The sequence below is a fragment of the Erpetoichthys calabaricus genome, chromosome 6, assembly GCF_900747795.2.
Source record: "Erpetoichthys calabaricus chromosome 6, fErpCal1.3, whole genome shotgun sequence".
Classification (NCBI taxonomy): Eukaryota; Metazoa; Chordata; class Cladistia; order Polypteriformes; family Polypteridae; genus Erpetoichthys; species Erpetoichthys calabaricus.
The window spans coordinates 3,153,824-3,170,054 of record NC_041399.2 but is presented as its reverse complement, the minus strand read 5'-3'; the positions used below and the strand labels follow the sequence as shown (position 1 = coordinate 3,170,054).

General features: G+C 44.1%; 1 protein-coding gene across 1 annotated transcript in view; it reads right to left on the bottom strand.

Annotated features, from left to right (window-relative positions):
- Positions 1 to 16,231, bottom strand: part of cubn (cubilin (intrinsic factor-cobalamin receptor)) — a 291,472-nt gene that overhangs the window by 58,361 nt on the left and 216,880 nt on the right. The window contains exons 47-52 of the mRNA XM_051929225.1: positions 14,808 to 14,948; positions 12,386 to 12,567; positions 10,073 to 10,244; positions 7,283 to 7,489; positions 4,849 to 4,998; positions 306 to 427 (exon numbers count right to left, since the gene is read on the bottom strand). Of these exons, the coding sequence (XP_051785185.1) occupies positions 306 to 427; positions 4,849 to 4,998; positions 7,283 to 7,489; positions 10,073 to 10,244; positions 12,386 to 12,567; positions 14,808 to 14,948 (974 nt within the window). The remainder of the gene's footprint in view (positions 1 to 305; positions 428 to 4,848; positions 4,999 to 7,282; positions 7,490 to 10,072; positions 10,245 to 12,385; positions 12,568 to 14,807; positions 14,949 to 16,231) is intronic.

Sequence of the window (16,231 nt, the reverse complement as noted above, 5' to 3'; positions counted from 1 at the left end):
GCCTGTGAAGGCCAAAGCCTGCCTGTTGAATTGTTGGGTTAGGCCACCTGTAGTGAAACCTACCCTGGGGAGCCAGACTTAGGTGAAGGGCTGGTCGGGTTAATGTGTTAATCATAAAAATGTGGCCAATGGCAAGTCTTGGATAGGATTGTGGTTTTGGGATCAGCTCATGGATCTCAGGAAACTGTGGCCGATGGTGTTACAGTTGACTGCAGGTGAGCAGTATGACTCGTATTCCGGACCCTTTGAGGTTTGAAAGGTGGAAACCTTACCAGGGCGTGAGACACACACAGGGATGGACTTACTTTGATGGTGTGACCTTCTGGTGCCTCCAGCAGCCAAGCACAGCGATGGACGTTACTGTACTGCTCGGGGTAACCGGGACTCGCCACCACTCCACTCTCACCAGTCTGCAGGCCTCCACAATCTGGAAGACATCAGAGCCATGACACTTACTGAGGGTAGACAGACTGATTTGTTTTGGTATCCACAGTTCTCCAGATTCAGAAATATTACCAGTGAGTAGGACCAAGTGGTGCCCCCTGGGCTTTAGCTGAAGGACACGTTTTACTGTAACAGTTGGAATTCATGCCACTAACTCACTTCATAATTTTAAAAACTTCCTTCACGTCACCTTTGAATCTCCATTTTTTTAAATGAAAAGACTTGGTTCCTTCCATCTATCCTCTTTGCTCACACTCCGAGGTCCTGAACCAGTCTGGTTGCTCTTCTTTGGACTTCCTCTAGATATGTTGTGTCTTTCTTTTTATAAAATTGAGATTAAAACTGGGCACAGTGCTCTAGAAGTGTGCCATACATATTCAGTGGAGCAGATCATCTTTGTACTGGTACTCCACATATAGGGGACGCTATATTCCCCAATTTTAAGTTAACATTTATATGCAGTTGCCTTTGTATTTGATTTGGTTTTGGACAGGAATCCAAGGTAGTTGTTTCCTCCTCCAGACTCCACCACCATATAATTATAATTTATCATGATGTCCTCAGAGGCGCTTAATCCGATTCCAGGCCTCGGGGAGCTTGGGCTGATTCTGTTAGCATTAGGTGCAAGGCAAGATAGTAGATGTTCAATTTCCACAAATCTGCATTCTATCGACAGGAATCATTAGTGAATCTGCCAAACCTCAAGTATCTACAAGTCCACCTACTTCAGACATTCCTGACTGAGACCTCACAACCCTGAACTGGATTAGGCAAGTATGGTGAAGATGGATAAATGGATGTGCCCGACTCTGATTGGTGGAAAGATCAGCCTTCAGTCAGTGATTAAGTCTAGCTGAAGCGAATGGGAGCCCATCAGTCAGTGAGCAACTGGCGGAAATAAGAGCACGTTAGCCAGTGATCAGCCCTGATTGGTGGAAAATAAGAACCCCTTCAGTCAGCACTTGTCTCCGATTGGTGAAAATAAAAGCCTTCAGTTCAAGCTTAGTTGTGATGGGTCAAAATAGGAGCCTATCATTCTTTGCTCATCTGCAGTTGGTGAAATAAGAATACTTTAGTCACAACTTAAATCTTATTTTTGGAAATAAAAGCATATCAGCCAGTGCACAGTTGTGATTGGAGGAACTAAAAAGCCTTCAGCCAATGTTAAACTCCGACAGGTGGAAATGACAGTCACTGAAAAGTTCAAATCAATGCCTAATTCTAATTGGTGGTAATAAGAGCTCTATGGTCAGTACTCAATTATGATTGGTCGAGAAAAAAGCTGACAGTTAGTGCCCAATTCTGATTGGTGGAAAAAACAGCCCTTCAGGTTTTACTGTGTTCTTATTGGTGGAAATAAGAATCCAATAATTGGTACTCAACTAACCCAGCCTTCATATTGGAGCTGGTCCCAAGCACAGATAAATGGGAAGGGTTGGCATCAGGAAAAGCATCCGGCTGTAAAATCACGATGAAACCTCTATTGGAGAAGACTAGTCAGACCTCATCTAAAAATGGGAATAGCCACAGAAGAAGAACAAGAAGAAGTCAGTGCTCAACTCTGATTGGCGGAAAAGCAGCCCTTCACGCTTTACTGTGTTCTCAGTGGTGGAAATAAGAACCCGGTACTTAGTGCTCGGCTCTGTTTGGTGGAAATTCATTTGGTTTTTCTGTGCACTGTCTTGAGGTGGAGGTGATGGCATGGAGTGTCACTTACTGTGTGTGTTTCATCTGCTGCAGTGAAGGTTGTCTGGAGAGTATGGCCTCAGCTTCTGAGTCCCATTTCCACTGTTCTACACCAGGTTTCTTTATGTCTGACTCGGCTTCTTTTCCATTGTGTCGTCCCACAGATGACTGTCCTGAAGATGGAGATGGATGGCATTCAGTGGACTTCACCCAACCATCTCCATCAATACAACTGTGTGACCTCTGAGATAATTTTCATACTGGTCCTGTTCCTGATGTCCTTGTTTAAGATGGGGTTTGCCCAGAAGATCCTCAGTTTTCAGGGCTGGAACACCTCAAGTTCTTTCAATGGAGGTGGTGGTCTTCCAGCATTCTGAGCCATACAGAAGGACAATGAGGACGTGGCTCTTCAATATCCTGATCTTTGTATGGATACTCAGGTTGTTGGATTTCCATATGTTGTTCAGCTTAACAAAGACTTGATCGGCTCTGCTAATTCTGTTGCTACTTTCTGGCTGGCAGTCGCCATTCGTCGTAACTTTACTGTTAAACATGATTTTCACTACTTGATTATATTGAATGGCGTCTATTCTTGTTAACTCTTAGAAAGCATTTTAATTAAAGTCTTTTAATCGTGGACCAGTCGCACTGTTACTTTTGTACAAGGTTAATCGGTATAACCGAGTGTAGCAGAATTCTGACTCTGAGGGTCCGCTCATCAGTAACTTGCAAGCACATCAGAGAGGCCCACTAATCACGTTCTCCTGTAATTGACAGTGTATTGAAGAAGTTTAATCAACAGCTGTAATTCAGTGGTCTCCTTCCTGTTACTGTGGTGACCCCACACGTATGTCAATGTGAAAGGGTATCCTTCCCATCCTGAACTTTGACAGTGCCCAGCTACTCACACTCTTCTGCCTATTCCAACAGTCTACCATACACTGTAATTCCACCCTTGAATTCTGGACTTCCACTAAGACCTCCACTCTGGTGTTCCACTTCATTACCTGATGGGATTTCCTCGTGTTGACTTTGAGAACCTTTAGTTCCAGCTGTTTTGACCAGGTTTTCAGTCTTCTGCTGTGAGTCTTGGCATCTGCTTGATAGCAGACCAAGCAAGATCTTCTATTAAATCCAAGTCTTTCAGCATTTTGGTGGCAGAGGAAACCACAACCTGTGAGGAACAAGCTGGATTCATGAAAGGAAGATCTTAGGTGGGCCACATCTTTGTCCTCCAATAGATACTTCATTTAGTTACAGGGGGTCCTAAACTGTGGAGTGGTCTGCCTGGTACTATAAGAGATGCCCCTTTGGTCTCAGCTTTCAAATCCTGGCTGAAGACTCACAACTTCAGTTTAGCACACCCTGACTAGAGCTGCTGATTAACTGTGTAGACTGTATCTCTGTTGTTAATTATAAGTAACATGATAGTTAGAATTTGTTACTGACCCTCACCTATTCTGTTTCTCTTCTCTGTACTCAAATGTGCCACTTGGTGCCCACCTGCCAAGTTGTTTTGCCTGCCTAAGGTAAAGTCATCTCTGATGGAGGATCACTGGAGTCCTCAGGTAGAGGTGTCCTTTCATCGAAATGGCTGGCCCAGCACTGACTCAGCTGTGGAATGGCCAATAGGGGGAGGCAGCTTGATGGCCGAGGTCTCCAGGACTCTGAACAACATCCAAATCCTATTATGGGATATCATCTACTGTAGAATTCTGCTCTGTACTTGTAATATTTCTGTTGCACTATTGTATTGTATTGAGGATGACTTGTGTTCTGTTCTGTGCATTGTGTTGTATTGACCCCATTTTTTTTGACACCCACTGCACGCCCAACCTACCTGGAAGGGGGTCTCTCTCTTTGAACTGCCTTTTCCCTACAACGGATTTTTTGGGAATTTTTCCTTGTCTTCTTAGAGAATCAAGGCAGGGGGGCTGTCAAGAGGCAGGGCCTGTTAAACCTCATTGCGGCCTTCCTTGTGTGATTTTGGGGTATATAACAATAACTGGTATTGTGTTGTATTGTATACTTGGACAATGGAAGGTCCCAGTTCAAATTGTGTTTGTGGACTTCAGAAAGGTTTTTGACAGCCTACATCGGTCCTCCCTCCTTGTGGAAGATCCCCTGACCCAATGGCACACCCCAGACCCTAATCAGAACACAGAGTTGTTCATAAGAATCAGTGGAAAGGAGAATCCAAGGTTGAAGTGGGTGTCAGGCAAAGTGGCCTCCTCTCACCCCTGATGTTTGACAACACAACAATGCAACTTATTCTGTGTGTGGCGCATGTCACCGATTGCAGGGGCAGAGCGCAGCATCATTGGGGGACAAAGATGTGAACAGAATGGTTTGGTGGAGACTGCAGCCCTAAATTGAGCACTAAGTGGGGCTCACTCTAGAGGGTGCAGATGTTCTGCTTGTAAAGGTTTGGTTTTCCTGGTATCTCACCTGGTTGCTCAACCTTCCTCTTGTTAAGGGTTGGGATGTCCATGTCAAAGAATGGATGTGTTGAACTCTCAGGACTCACCTCTTTGTACTCCTGTAAACTTTTATTTTCTTAACATAAAACTCCAAGGCAATTTATGTAGAGTGGAATTTTTTGAAATCACCTTGGGTAAATGTTTTTAATAGATAACAAAAAATCCGAATAATTAACAATAAAGAAGACCCCAAAGCACCCAGAAAGACAATCTGTTTCACTTGGATTACTTGGATTACCTGTAAATGTGTATTTGGCTAAAAATCCAATGTCGTTGACCAGCTCATCGCTGTGGAACAGCACCCAGATGTGAGACGCATAGGTCACCAGAGGTATGTCGGGAGCGTGTTCTCCACAGAACCTTGCGAGGAACTCCCCGTCTGAATTATCTGGAAAGAAAACAGCATGAGGGTCATCTCATGTCACGACAGAATATTGTGTTGTTCTCACAGTCCATAAGCAGTGTGAATCGTGGGACATTCTATACACAGGTACACTTGAACCTTTCTAAATCCAAGAAACTCTCTGTAGGCTTCCATGATTCAATATTGGTGAGGCAAAGATCAGCGCAAGGGGATAAAACCATTTCTACAGGAACACAGTGGGCTCATAAATTGTGAAATGAAAGAAGTTTGGAAGCACTGGGACTCTTCCTTGAGCTGGGTTTCCGGCCAAACTCATCAGGAGAGGTGACCAAAAACTCAGTGGTCATCTGTTGTGATGGGAGAACCTGACAGAAGACCCCACCATTGTAGCAGCACGCCATCATTTAGGTGTTTACTAGCCGTCCCCTGTGGCCCGACCCGTGTAGTAGTGAAACAGGCCCTGACCGGCTCCCCACTCCTGACGTCAGGCGTCCCCTTCCCCTTGGCCCGCAGCCTGTGTCTCGGATTAGCGCAAATATACGAGGTGAGACACAAAATTAAACGGACTGGGCATGGGGCTTTCCTGGAAAACCGTCTGTCGGTCAGTCGGATGTGAATCAATGAACTATATCCCCTCCTACATGCCCTCTCAAACCGTGGACCGGCTGGGTATGTCCTGTGAAGAGCCCAGTCAGGATTTGCACAACAAAATTGCTGTGATAATGAAGGGTGAAAAAAATCGAACAGCGAATCAACATCAAATTTCTCGCAAATTGTAAAGCAGTTTTTCACTGACCAAAACATTCCTGTGTTCGATCATCCTCCCTATTCGTCTGATTTAGCTCCCTGTGATTTTTACTTGTTCCCAAAAATCAAAAGTGACCTGAAGGGAACACATTTTTCTTCAATGGATGAAGTGAAGACAGAAACGGCAGGCCTGTTGAAGAACCTCAAGCAAGAAGACTTCCAGCATCGTTTCAATCAATGGAAGATACGTATGGAGCGGTGTAGAGATCGGGAGGAGGACTATAGAGAAGGTGACAATGTTTACAATGCTGGAATTCAGCAATAAATATATACATTTTTTTTTTTATCAATCCGGTTATTTTTGTGTCTCACCTCGTATCACTCCTGCAAGCAAACTCTGATGCTTAGTGCAATGAGAGAAGTCACAAAATCAACTGGAATGTGCAAGCAAATTCTAGAAAAAAAACCCGATCTAAACCTGTTAACGTAGTTCTCTCGTTCGCTAGTTATGCGGAGGATGGTGCGTGAGTGAGGAGGGCCCTGCCCGCTGCGTCTCTCTCGGATTCACGTAAATAAATCGGTGCTGCAAGCATGATGAGAGAAGTCGCAACATCAACTGGAGTGTTCAAGCAAATCATAGAAAAAAACCCGATCTAAATCCGTGAAGTAGTAGTGAATTTCCCCATGGGATTAATAAAGTATATCTATCTATCTATCTATCTATCTATCTATCTATCTATCTATCTATCTATCTATCTATCTATCTATCTATCTATCTATCTATCTATCTATCTATCTATCTATCTATCTATCTATCTATCTATCTATCTATCTATCTATCTATCTATCTATCTATCTATCTATCTATCATTATATAGTGCCTGTATTATCTATCTATCTATCTATCTATCTATCTATCTATCTATCTATCTATCTATCTATCTATCTATCTATCTATCTATCTATCTATCATTATATAGTGCCTGTATTATCTATCTATCTATCTATCTATCTATCTATCTATCTATCTATCTATCTATCTATCTATCTATCTATCTATCTAGTTGTCTCGTGAAAAGCGGACAGACGGACAGACAGGGAGGTCCTTGAGGACAACATTCTCCAGAGTGTCTGACCCCTCAGACTGAGGTGACGGCTCAATACACAATTTCACTCCACCACAACTTCCAACCTAATGGAGCATCAGAGGATCTGCTGAGATGAATGGGATAAACTGGTCAAACCCAGGTGGGCAAAGCTTGGAAATGCTGCTAAAGTGACTTCTACAAAGCGGGGTGTGAATACTGAATATGAAGGAGAGATGTCAGGTTTTGGCTTATCATAAATCTGCAAACCTCTCTACTTGAGTGTACACTGATTGGCAAAATGGCCAATTTATCAATTGTAAAATTAAATTCACAACACAACAGATTGTGTAGAAAGTGAAGTTGATGCACATTACACTCTGGCCAGTGAATGCAGCGTTGTCCTAAAGAGGACACGTCTGTTCCGCAGTTTTAATAAGAACCATCACAAATGAGACGGTCAAACGGTGACCCACCTAGCCGAAACTCGATGTAGTCATAGATGCAGGTCTGGTGATGCTCCAGATGGAAGTCGTCAAACTTGATGTAAATGGACGAGTTGATGGGGCTTGGGTTCTCGATGGTCCACTCGCAGCTCTGGAGGTCTGTGTAGTTGCTCACACCGTCGTAACCCGGAGAAGTGAAGTTCCCTCCATTGGGGTTGTCCAGGAGGCCTCCGCAGACTACAAAACAACCACCATGCATTGGAGTTAGTGTGCAAAAATGAAGGATATCTGACATCCACTTCTGGGATGGTTCGGGCAGGAATTACTCAGGGTGCGGACCATCCGAACCTGTGGAGAACTTCATGAGTCACCAAATTCAGTTGAGGTTTTATTGAGGCCTGCTGGCAATATTCAGGGATAGCAACCATTCACTGCTTTTTGACATCTGCCATTGGATGTTGTCACTTAACCTCCTATTCCCCCGTGGTAAGACAAGACAGAGGGCGGCGTTCTGTTAATTTGATTTATTGGTTTGAATTGCTTGCAAACACAACCTGACAGCATAGCTCTCATTGGTGATGGACGCAGACATGAGTGAGTGTTGTAGTTTGACGAAGGAAATGATAGTGCTGTAATTAGGTGGCATTAGTTGAGCCACTTGTTGGATTACAGGGGGCAAGTTAGTGTAGGTGGGGGGGGTGTGTGTGTTTTTGTTCTTTGAAGAAATCAGTGGTCTGAGAGGTACCCCGATAAATGTGGGAGGACAGCATGGACAGCATGTTAATTCATTTAAAGAGTGCAGGACTGAGGGCTGCTTTGGAGGCTCCACATCGTGGCCAGCATCAAGTCTGCTGAGCTGTGGAGCCGACGAGATGGGGAGATGGAGAGGAGCCTGTGGGGTATAGAAGAATTCATATGAAGGGCAATGGGAGCTGTGGAGACCTGCTGAAGTGGCAGTTCAGGATGCAGTGGGCTCCGTATATGGATTGAGAGAGAGAAAGCAATAGGAACTAAGAGAGTTTTCTTCAAAACTTTTAGAGATTTTAAATGTATGCTGTGGGAAATGGCCTGCATCCTTACCCAGCCAGGGTGCCCATGAGATGGAAGGACCTGGGGGAGAAAGCATGCACAGGGCATGATCTCCCCCAGAGCACTAAATAGCAGCTCCCCCTGGGTTGCAGCAGTGTCTCAAATTCCCACAGGGCAGCTTGGAACATGGAGTTCTTTAACTCAGCCCTGTTGAGTTCTGAGGGTGCCACCAGGGGGTGCTGCAGGGACTGGGGAGCCCTACTTCCTGGGGTTTCCACCTCGTCTGGAAGTGGTTTTGGACCTACAGAGCACCGGAAGTACTCCCGGGTGGGAGATAAAAGGAGGTGCTCGCCGCACATGGATGGTCCAGAGTTGGGAGGAAAGTGGACAACGCAAGCGAGGAGGAGTGGAGGAGGCAGCAACCAGTGACAGACAGAAAGAAAGGAGCTGTGCTGTGCAGTGCTTTATTGTACTTGTGGCTGTGGTAGTGGGAAAAGCTTATAGGGAAGAGTTTCCCACAATAAAAGACTCTTTAGCCTTTAAACTTGTGACTGAGGCTGCTTGTGTTGGGTGTTTGGGGAGCTGGAGTGTCAAGTGTCCACTGCTGTACTGTTGCAGATTCAGTACACGTCCTTTGTGTGACATTTTTAGAGATGGTCGCCGATGTCACAGCTGGGACAGGACACGTGTGTTTCTTTCCATACTTTTCTTATCTATTTTGTGTTTCTCACAAACAAGAGGGTAGAATATCGGCGCCTGATCCACACACTCAACACGTCCCTCATGTTATTGCAGGCTACCACACCGTAGGGCCACATGTCTCCTGATGGGAACTTTGACAGTCACTGCATTGTGAAGAGTGTTTAGGGAGGCTAACGTCTTGCTTTTCCTTTTATTTGATCGCAGTCATTTTGTCTTTTTGCCATGCACCTGTTTGCATTACAGTGAATTGACCGGGTTTGGTCACTCACTGCCTTATGCATCTGTTACATTATCTGTGAGCCAATTCACTTTGTCGTCACAGTCGCTTGATTTAGCTAGTGGTTCAGTCTCAGTCTGTTCTTAAATTGCTTTCCAGCTTCTTGTTTACCTGCCATTGTGCTTTGTTTGAAGGCTCCGCCCCACTCATGAATATTGATGAGTTACCGTAAAGTGATAAAATGCAGAGAAATATTTTCTGAGCCTGACTCATGCTTGGGCTTAATGCTAAGGAGGGTAATTGTTTAATTCATTCATATTTACTTGTCTGCACACTCAGCCCGGTCCACCTCGGTCAAGACTACAGATGTCCCAAAGCAGAGGGTGGTGCCCATGGCTACAGGCACGAGGGCATCACACCCTCTTAAGGAAGGCGATGACCACACGTGGAATTTGTGTGGAGTTCAAGAAGGAGCTGAAACAGCCGTCTGCCATTTTAATGACAATCTACAATGTTCTTAGCTTGTCTCACTGAGCTTGTGTGTGGTGAGCTGTTTTGCTCATTTTTGCATCTCAGTGGTGGGTTTGAACCCAAAAATATATCAAGAACAATGAGACATGGCGAATACAAGATTAGCCCTTTGACAGATTTGTAATGTGATTGGGTCTGTGCCAGCGGACCAACCCGGGCACGGTGTGTGTGGTGTCTGCATGCACTGCCCACTGTTCCAGTACCAGCACCCTGACAGCTTTATTAGACCGTGAGATGAACGCAGCGAGTCGTTACATAAGACCATGAACTGTCAAACGAACCGCTGTCCCGTAGCAGCCGGACCTCCTGAGGCTGACTCAACATAAAAAGACTTTTCATACCTGCATCCTCCTCTGAGCTGTAGTCAGCGGTGAATCCCCCCGAGGACACTGATCCATCAGTGACAAATATCACCATCATCGTGTTTGCGGAAGACTTCACCTGAGTGCCGGGGTTTACGACGCCGCAGAACTTGGCTAACTGCGGTGAGTTACCCAGCAGGCCGTTGTACACCTAAGAGAGGACAGATGTTAGAAGTCACACAGTCTGGTAGAACTGTTAGCAGTGGATTCAATTTAAGTCTGTCTGGCATATCAACTAATGGCTGTCATTCACCCAAAGCAAGTAAAGATAAGGATAAAAATGGAAGATAAATTAAAAACGATAAACGCAAATAGCGAATGGAATTTCATGTGTATACCTCTGTAGGATATCAACACATGCATCTCGTTTATCGTGATAATCCGACATAAAATTGTGGAGTAAAGAAACAAATATGAAAATACATGATAATAAAAATACAACACAACATTCGCAAACCCACGTAGTCCCATCCCAGCAAGGCAGGAAACGACCACAGACAGGTCACTAGTCCATCACATGGGTTACGATCTGCCAGCTCTCTAAACTCACAAAAAAAGCTTCAGTATGCAAATACAAAACTAGGCTGCTCCAGAAACCCACCGAAAAGGCACCATGGCTCATATAGGCTGAAAAAAACGACAGTGGTCTCCCCTCGACTTTCTCGTATACTCGTATATACCGCAAGACAATGATTATATTGTTATATGATGTACATTAAAGAACCATCAACAACAACTCAAATCAATTAAACATATATTAAACAATTATTATAAAAGTAAAGTTCAAGAAGTCGGACTAATAAATTAATAAAAATGTACCACTTCTGGTTAGCGGAAAGAGCTCAAAAGTTGATACAAATCTATGTTTTGTACCCAATACTTGTATACAAGTTGTGTTTACACAAAAAACACACAAACATAATTTCAAAAATGGTATTTTCAGACTCAGGGAGGCCTAAAATTTTGGGATTCATTAAAATCTTGAAATCGAATTTTTTTGATGATTACAATACTTTCCCTACGAGAAAAAAAATTGGACTCAGGGAGGTCTAAAACATTGAGATTCATCAAAATTTCGAGGTTGAATTTTTGGACGATTACAATACTTTCCCAACGAGAAATTATATTGGAAACAGGGAGGTCTAAAACATCAAGATTCAAGAAAATCTTGAAATTGAATTTTTGGATGATTGCAATACTTTCCCTATGAGAAAAAAAAGTTGGAATCAGGGAGATCTAAAACGTCGAGATTCATCAAAATTTTGAGGTCAGATTTTTGGATGATTACAGTACTTTCCCAAAGAGAAATTATATCAGACTCAGGAAGGTCTAAAATATCAAGTTTCAAGAAAATCTTGAAATCAAATTTTGGCCAATTACAAGACTTTCCCTACGAGAAAGAAAATCGGACTCAGGGAAGTCTAAAACGTCGAGATTCATCAAAATTTCGAGGTCAAATTTTTGGATGATTACAATACTTTCCCTATACTTCGTATATGAGAAAGTAAAAAGGGAGAGGGGAGCCACAATATTAAGATTCTTGCCCAGCTCCCTAAAGTGCCACTGAGGCCTACTATCTTTAGAACATTAGAATAATTAGACACTATCAACGGGGACCTTACCCTAAAAATGAAAGAGCAGGAAAATAGGAATTGGGGTTTTTCAATCAAAACTCAAACAAGGAAAAGAGGAAAATTATAAAACCCCTGGCCCACAACTCTTTGGAAGGATTAATTGATGTACCTGGAAGAAGATCTACTCAGAAACGGGAAAATTGTGCAAACTGGGCACAAGATTTGAACCCAGTGACGTGCTAACCACTGCATTATTTTGCTGTTCAAATAATAAAATAAAATGAAACACACAAGTCTTAATACCACTGAGATGCATTCTCTTTTAACACTTTCCTTATTCCTCGAGTGCTGGTTTTCACCATTCTCAAGATGAAGGCCTGTGCTGTTTGCTCCCTTGGAGAGTATCAATGATGATGATGATGACTCAGGTGAATGCTCCACCTTGAGATTCTGAAAGCTCAGTACACTGACACTGACTTTCCATGTTTTCACATACTGACGTCAAACATGGACGTCTCCTCTAATTAGCCATTTCTTACAGTTCATAGGTGTTAACTTAAAATTGTCGGTTAATATCCGAACATCATCGTCATCATGGTCGTCTAAGTTAGCATTTTGAACATTGTCTTCAAGTTCCTTGTTATGCAGGTACTCACACTAGAATGTCTGAAGCATTAGCGCCCCACCCGACGCCCTCCGCTTCACATGAATCACATACCGCCACGCTATCTAAATTGCAGCCGACGTGTTGCTCCAGGCGGAGGTCGATGATCGTGAGGGTGACTCTTCGTCCTACGGGGACCGTGATCCTCCAGGTGCAAAAACGGTAATGTGGGTAAAGGTTGGGATAATTGGGAGAGCTGATCGTTCCGGAAGCTGCGTTCAGGTCACCGCCACACTCTGCCGAGATAGAAATCGTGTTTCACATTAAATGCTGACCGTTCATTCCAAGTCCATGTACTGCTGCTAAAATTCTCTATAAAGCACTGATGACAGCTTGAAAAGCCAACAAATGTTTGCACCTGTTTTAAGGTTTTCTGGAAGTTTCCCAGTTTAGCACATCACACCCTAAGTGCTGTGAAAAGTTACAGGAGAAGAGAATTGCATAATTAATTTATTCTACCGCCAGGGACTAAGAACATTAGTTATATCAGTAGCTAAGGGGGGCTCTGCTACAAAATAAAAGCATTCGTCTGTGACCTCTGAGGTGATGTCATTAATGGTGACACCACCAAGGTTCCCTAATAGGTTGTCCGGCTCTTTCAAACTGCCATCTGTTCTTTTGTGAGTTACACCTTTTTTTTTGTTTAACCAGGAAAAATTTGACATAAAAAGATTGTCACACACACGTGTCATCGAATAACTCTCTGGGCTCATCTGGGGCATGCACTACCATCACGGCTCGAGAGGGGGAGCTGGCGCTATCCATGTCCCGTCCTGTTCCCTCCACAGTACCGACAAGACGTTCAGTGAGGGCATTTGACTCCACCACTTCCAGTCCTCCAGGCTATAAATCCCGAGGTCACTGGAAGGAGGCGTCACTCTGTGATAAGAGCACACCACAGGACAGAACTCCAACCTGGTGACTGAGCGTGAATGCAGATTTGGATTTTGGAAGCCATTTTGTTTTATTTTGCACCACAGAGTGTGTATTTTGTTTGGTCAAAACGGAAACGACTGAGTTGGGGCTCCGGCATATCTCTTTTGAAGTTTGAGGAAGCAAAGGTCACATTCAAAACTAAGAAACATTGGGTGCATAACATTTATAAAGTACAAAATTCAAAAACGCATTGAAATGCAATATTTTTTTTTGTGAAAGATTACGGTATGCAGGTGTTTACATTGTAAAATCTCAGCAAGTTTATGAAAACTGGTCGAGTAGCAGAAACACGAGGGAAGCTCAGCAGTCTGCACTTTCGCTGATGGGACAAACAAAAATGAATTCTCGATCTGGTGGATGAGCTGGCTGCAGCGGGACCACCAGAGCTCCACAAGAACGGCTGAAGTCGCATTTGATTGACAGTTATCTCACCCTCAAGGTCCACTCACGACGTCTCCGGTCTGCGGTGACCCTTCCTGAGCTCGGCCGTTCAGGAGAGATCCTGAATTGTGATTTTTGGGACAAGGCCTGAAGAAATACGTATGCTTTGTTGCTTTTTTTTAATGAAAAATAACTTTGTTGTAATTAGTTTTGCAGATAAAATGGACTTCTCTGGAATGAGGTTTTTTTTGTTAACACTGGATCTGTAGGAAATTGGCCAAGGCCAAAAAATTGTTAGAACAAGGAATTTGTTAAAATGGAGTTTGTTGTAACTGAATTTGATGTGTATATATATATATAAATATATATATATATATAGTAAGGGACGGCCGGAACACCCAATTATGGAAGGATGGGGTGGTGGGGGGAATGGCATCTTCTTCAAGGCACTGCCTCCCCCGAGACGCTAGATGGCAGCTTCCCTGGACTACAGCGGTGCCGCAGGGCACCTTGGGACTTGGAGTTCAGTATCTCTGCCCTGTTGGGTGCTGTGGGTGCCACCAGGGGGCATTATAGAAGGACAATGGAGACAAGGTTCTTGTCCAACTCAGAAGTGCTGGCAGGTCACGTGAGCGGAACCCCAGAAGAACTTCCGGGTTGGCCAATATGAAAAGGACCGTCGTACACTCAGTGAGCGAGCCAGAGTCGGGTGGATGATGGATGAAGCTTACTGGGAGGTGTGGAGGAAACAAAAGAGTGTGGTATTGTAGTTATTGTGATTATTGTATTACTTGCCTGTTTATTGTGGCTGTGGTGCTTGGAGGGCACTGTTTATAGAAGAAAATAATTAAAAAGATCTTCTTGGTGCTTTTATCTGGTCTGTCTGTCTGGTGGGTTTAAGGGGCAACAGTGACCCCTAGCATCCACAATATTGTGGACGCTAGGGGTCACTGTTGCCCCTTAATATATCTATATCTATATCTATATAGATGACCTTGCTCTTTCTTTTTCTCCTACTTAACACACCACCTGCGTATTTATGATGGCACTGGCCACATATCCCAAATGGGCCCTCCATCCGGTTTCACAAAGTATTCCTGCATTCTGAAACAAGACCACTGAAGGAGATGAAACATCAAAGGAAAACAACTCGGCTCACCTTCAACACTGGCATCAAACCTCAGGCTGAATCCGGCTGCGTTCTGAGACGCGTCGCTCAGAAACTTCACGTAGGCAAAGCTGTCCGCGGTGTCCACTGGAGACGGGATGCTGGCCCCGCAGGGCTTCGCTAGTAGCCGTCCTAAATTTATGAAGACAAATGACACAGCTGTGAGGGCCAAGGGAAACAGAAACAATTCAATCATATAGCGCCTTTCTACCATTGATGTTATCCAAAAGCACTTTGTTGGGTGTTTCCTACACGTTGAGCATTGGCAGGTGCCTCATTTAAAGTTACACAGCTCATCAGTGGTAAGGTTGGATCGCCTGATTTTTTATAAAGTGCCCTCCTATACGGATCTTCATCCCAAGGCATTTGAAAGATATGGAAGACTTGTCTCCCTGTTTCACACCCACATATAAACAAATGCATGGTGAATGTCATAGTAGATTGGATGGGTATCCCACCTGGGATGGAGGCCATAGTGAAAGTTCAACACAAATGGAGGTGCAGCCTGACTGGGATGGGGTTTTGAGTCTTGTCCCAGATCAGACATAAATGATAATGGATGGACTGGGAGATGTACGCTGGTCTAGTGCAGTTCATCCTTCAGTGCAGGAGGTGGCAGTATTCTTCTGGCTTAGTTCCAGCTTGGGACACCTGCAGGGTTGCCTGGGAGGTGTAGTGCCAGCTAGTGAACACTGTGGAGAGAGAACCTCCCTGGTTCATGAAACTTCCATGTGGCCTGACAGTCCTGCCACAGCCCACATCCAGGGAGTCAGAATCGAGAGGCAGAAGGCAACACTCAACAAGGAGGAGTAAAAGGAGATGGGGACGTTGCTTCTATGTTATGATGCAGTGTTGGACTGAGTTTAACGCCTAGGAAGATATTATTGTGTAACAAACATCTTTGTTTTAATCCAGAATGGTGTTTTGTGGAACTGTGCCTGGTGCTCGGTGGCGCCCCTTAGTGGTCACAACATAAATAAGTCATAGTTTGTTAAACTGACTTGTGATTCACAATTTGTACTCAATGGGACAGTTGTCTAAGTTTGTGGAGTGTCTCACAATGGGTCACCACTGTCAGTTCAAGCAGTCGACCAACTGAACCCCAGGGATGACTGTCGGTTGCAATTCAGGGTCTCGTAGACACAAAAAAGTCAAATCAAAGTTGTGAGAATACAGCAAACTGGAAAATTAACTTAAAGAGTATCAGCATGTAGCCTGGAGTGCTGGGAGGAAGCATTGAATTGCCTGATGGCAGCGAGCAGAAAAGACCCCCAGAGGTGCTCCTTAACACACCACGGTAGAATGAGCCTGTGGCTAAAAGAGCTCCTAGACAGCACCTCCTGGGGGGGATGGAGGACATTTTTTGTGACACCATCTAATTTTGCTGTCATCCTCTTTTCCACCAGAGTTCCCAG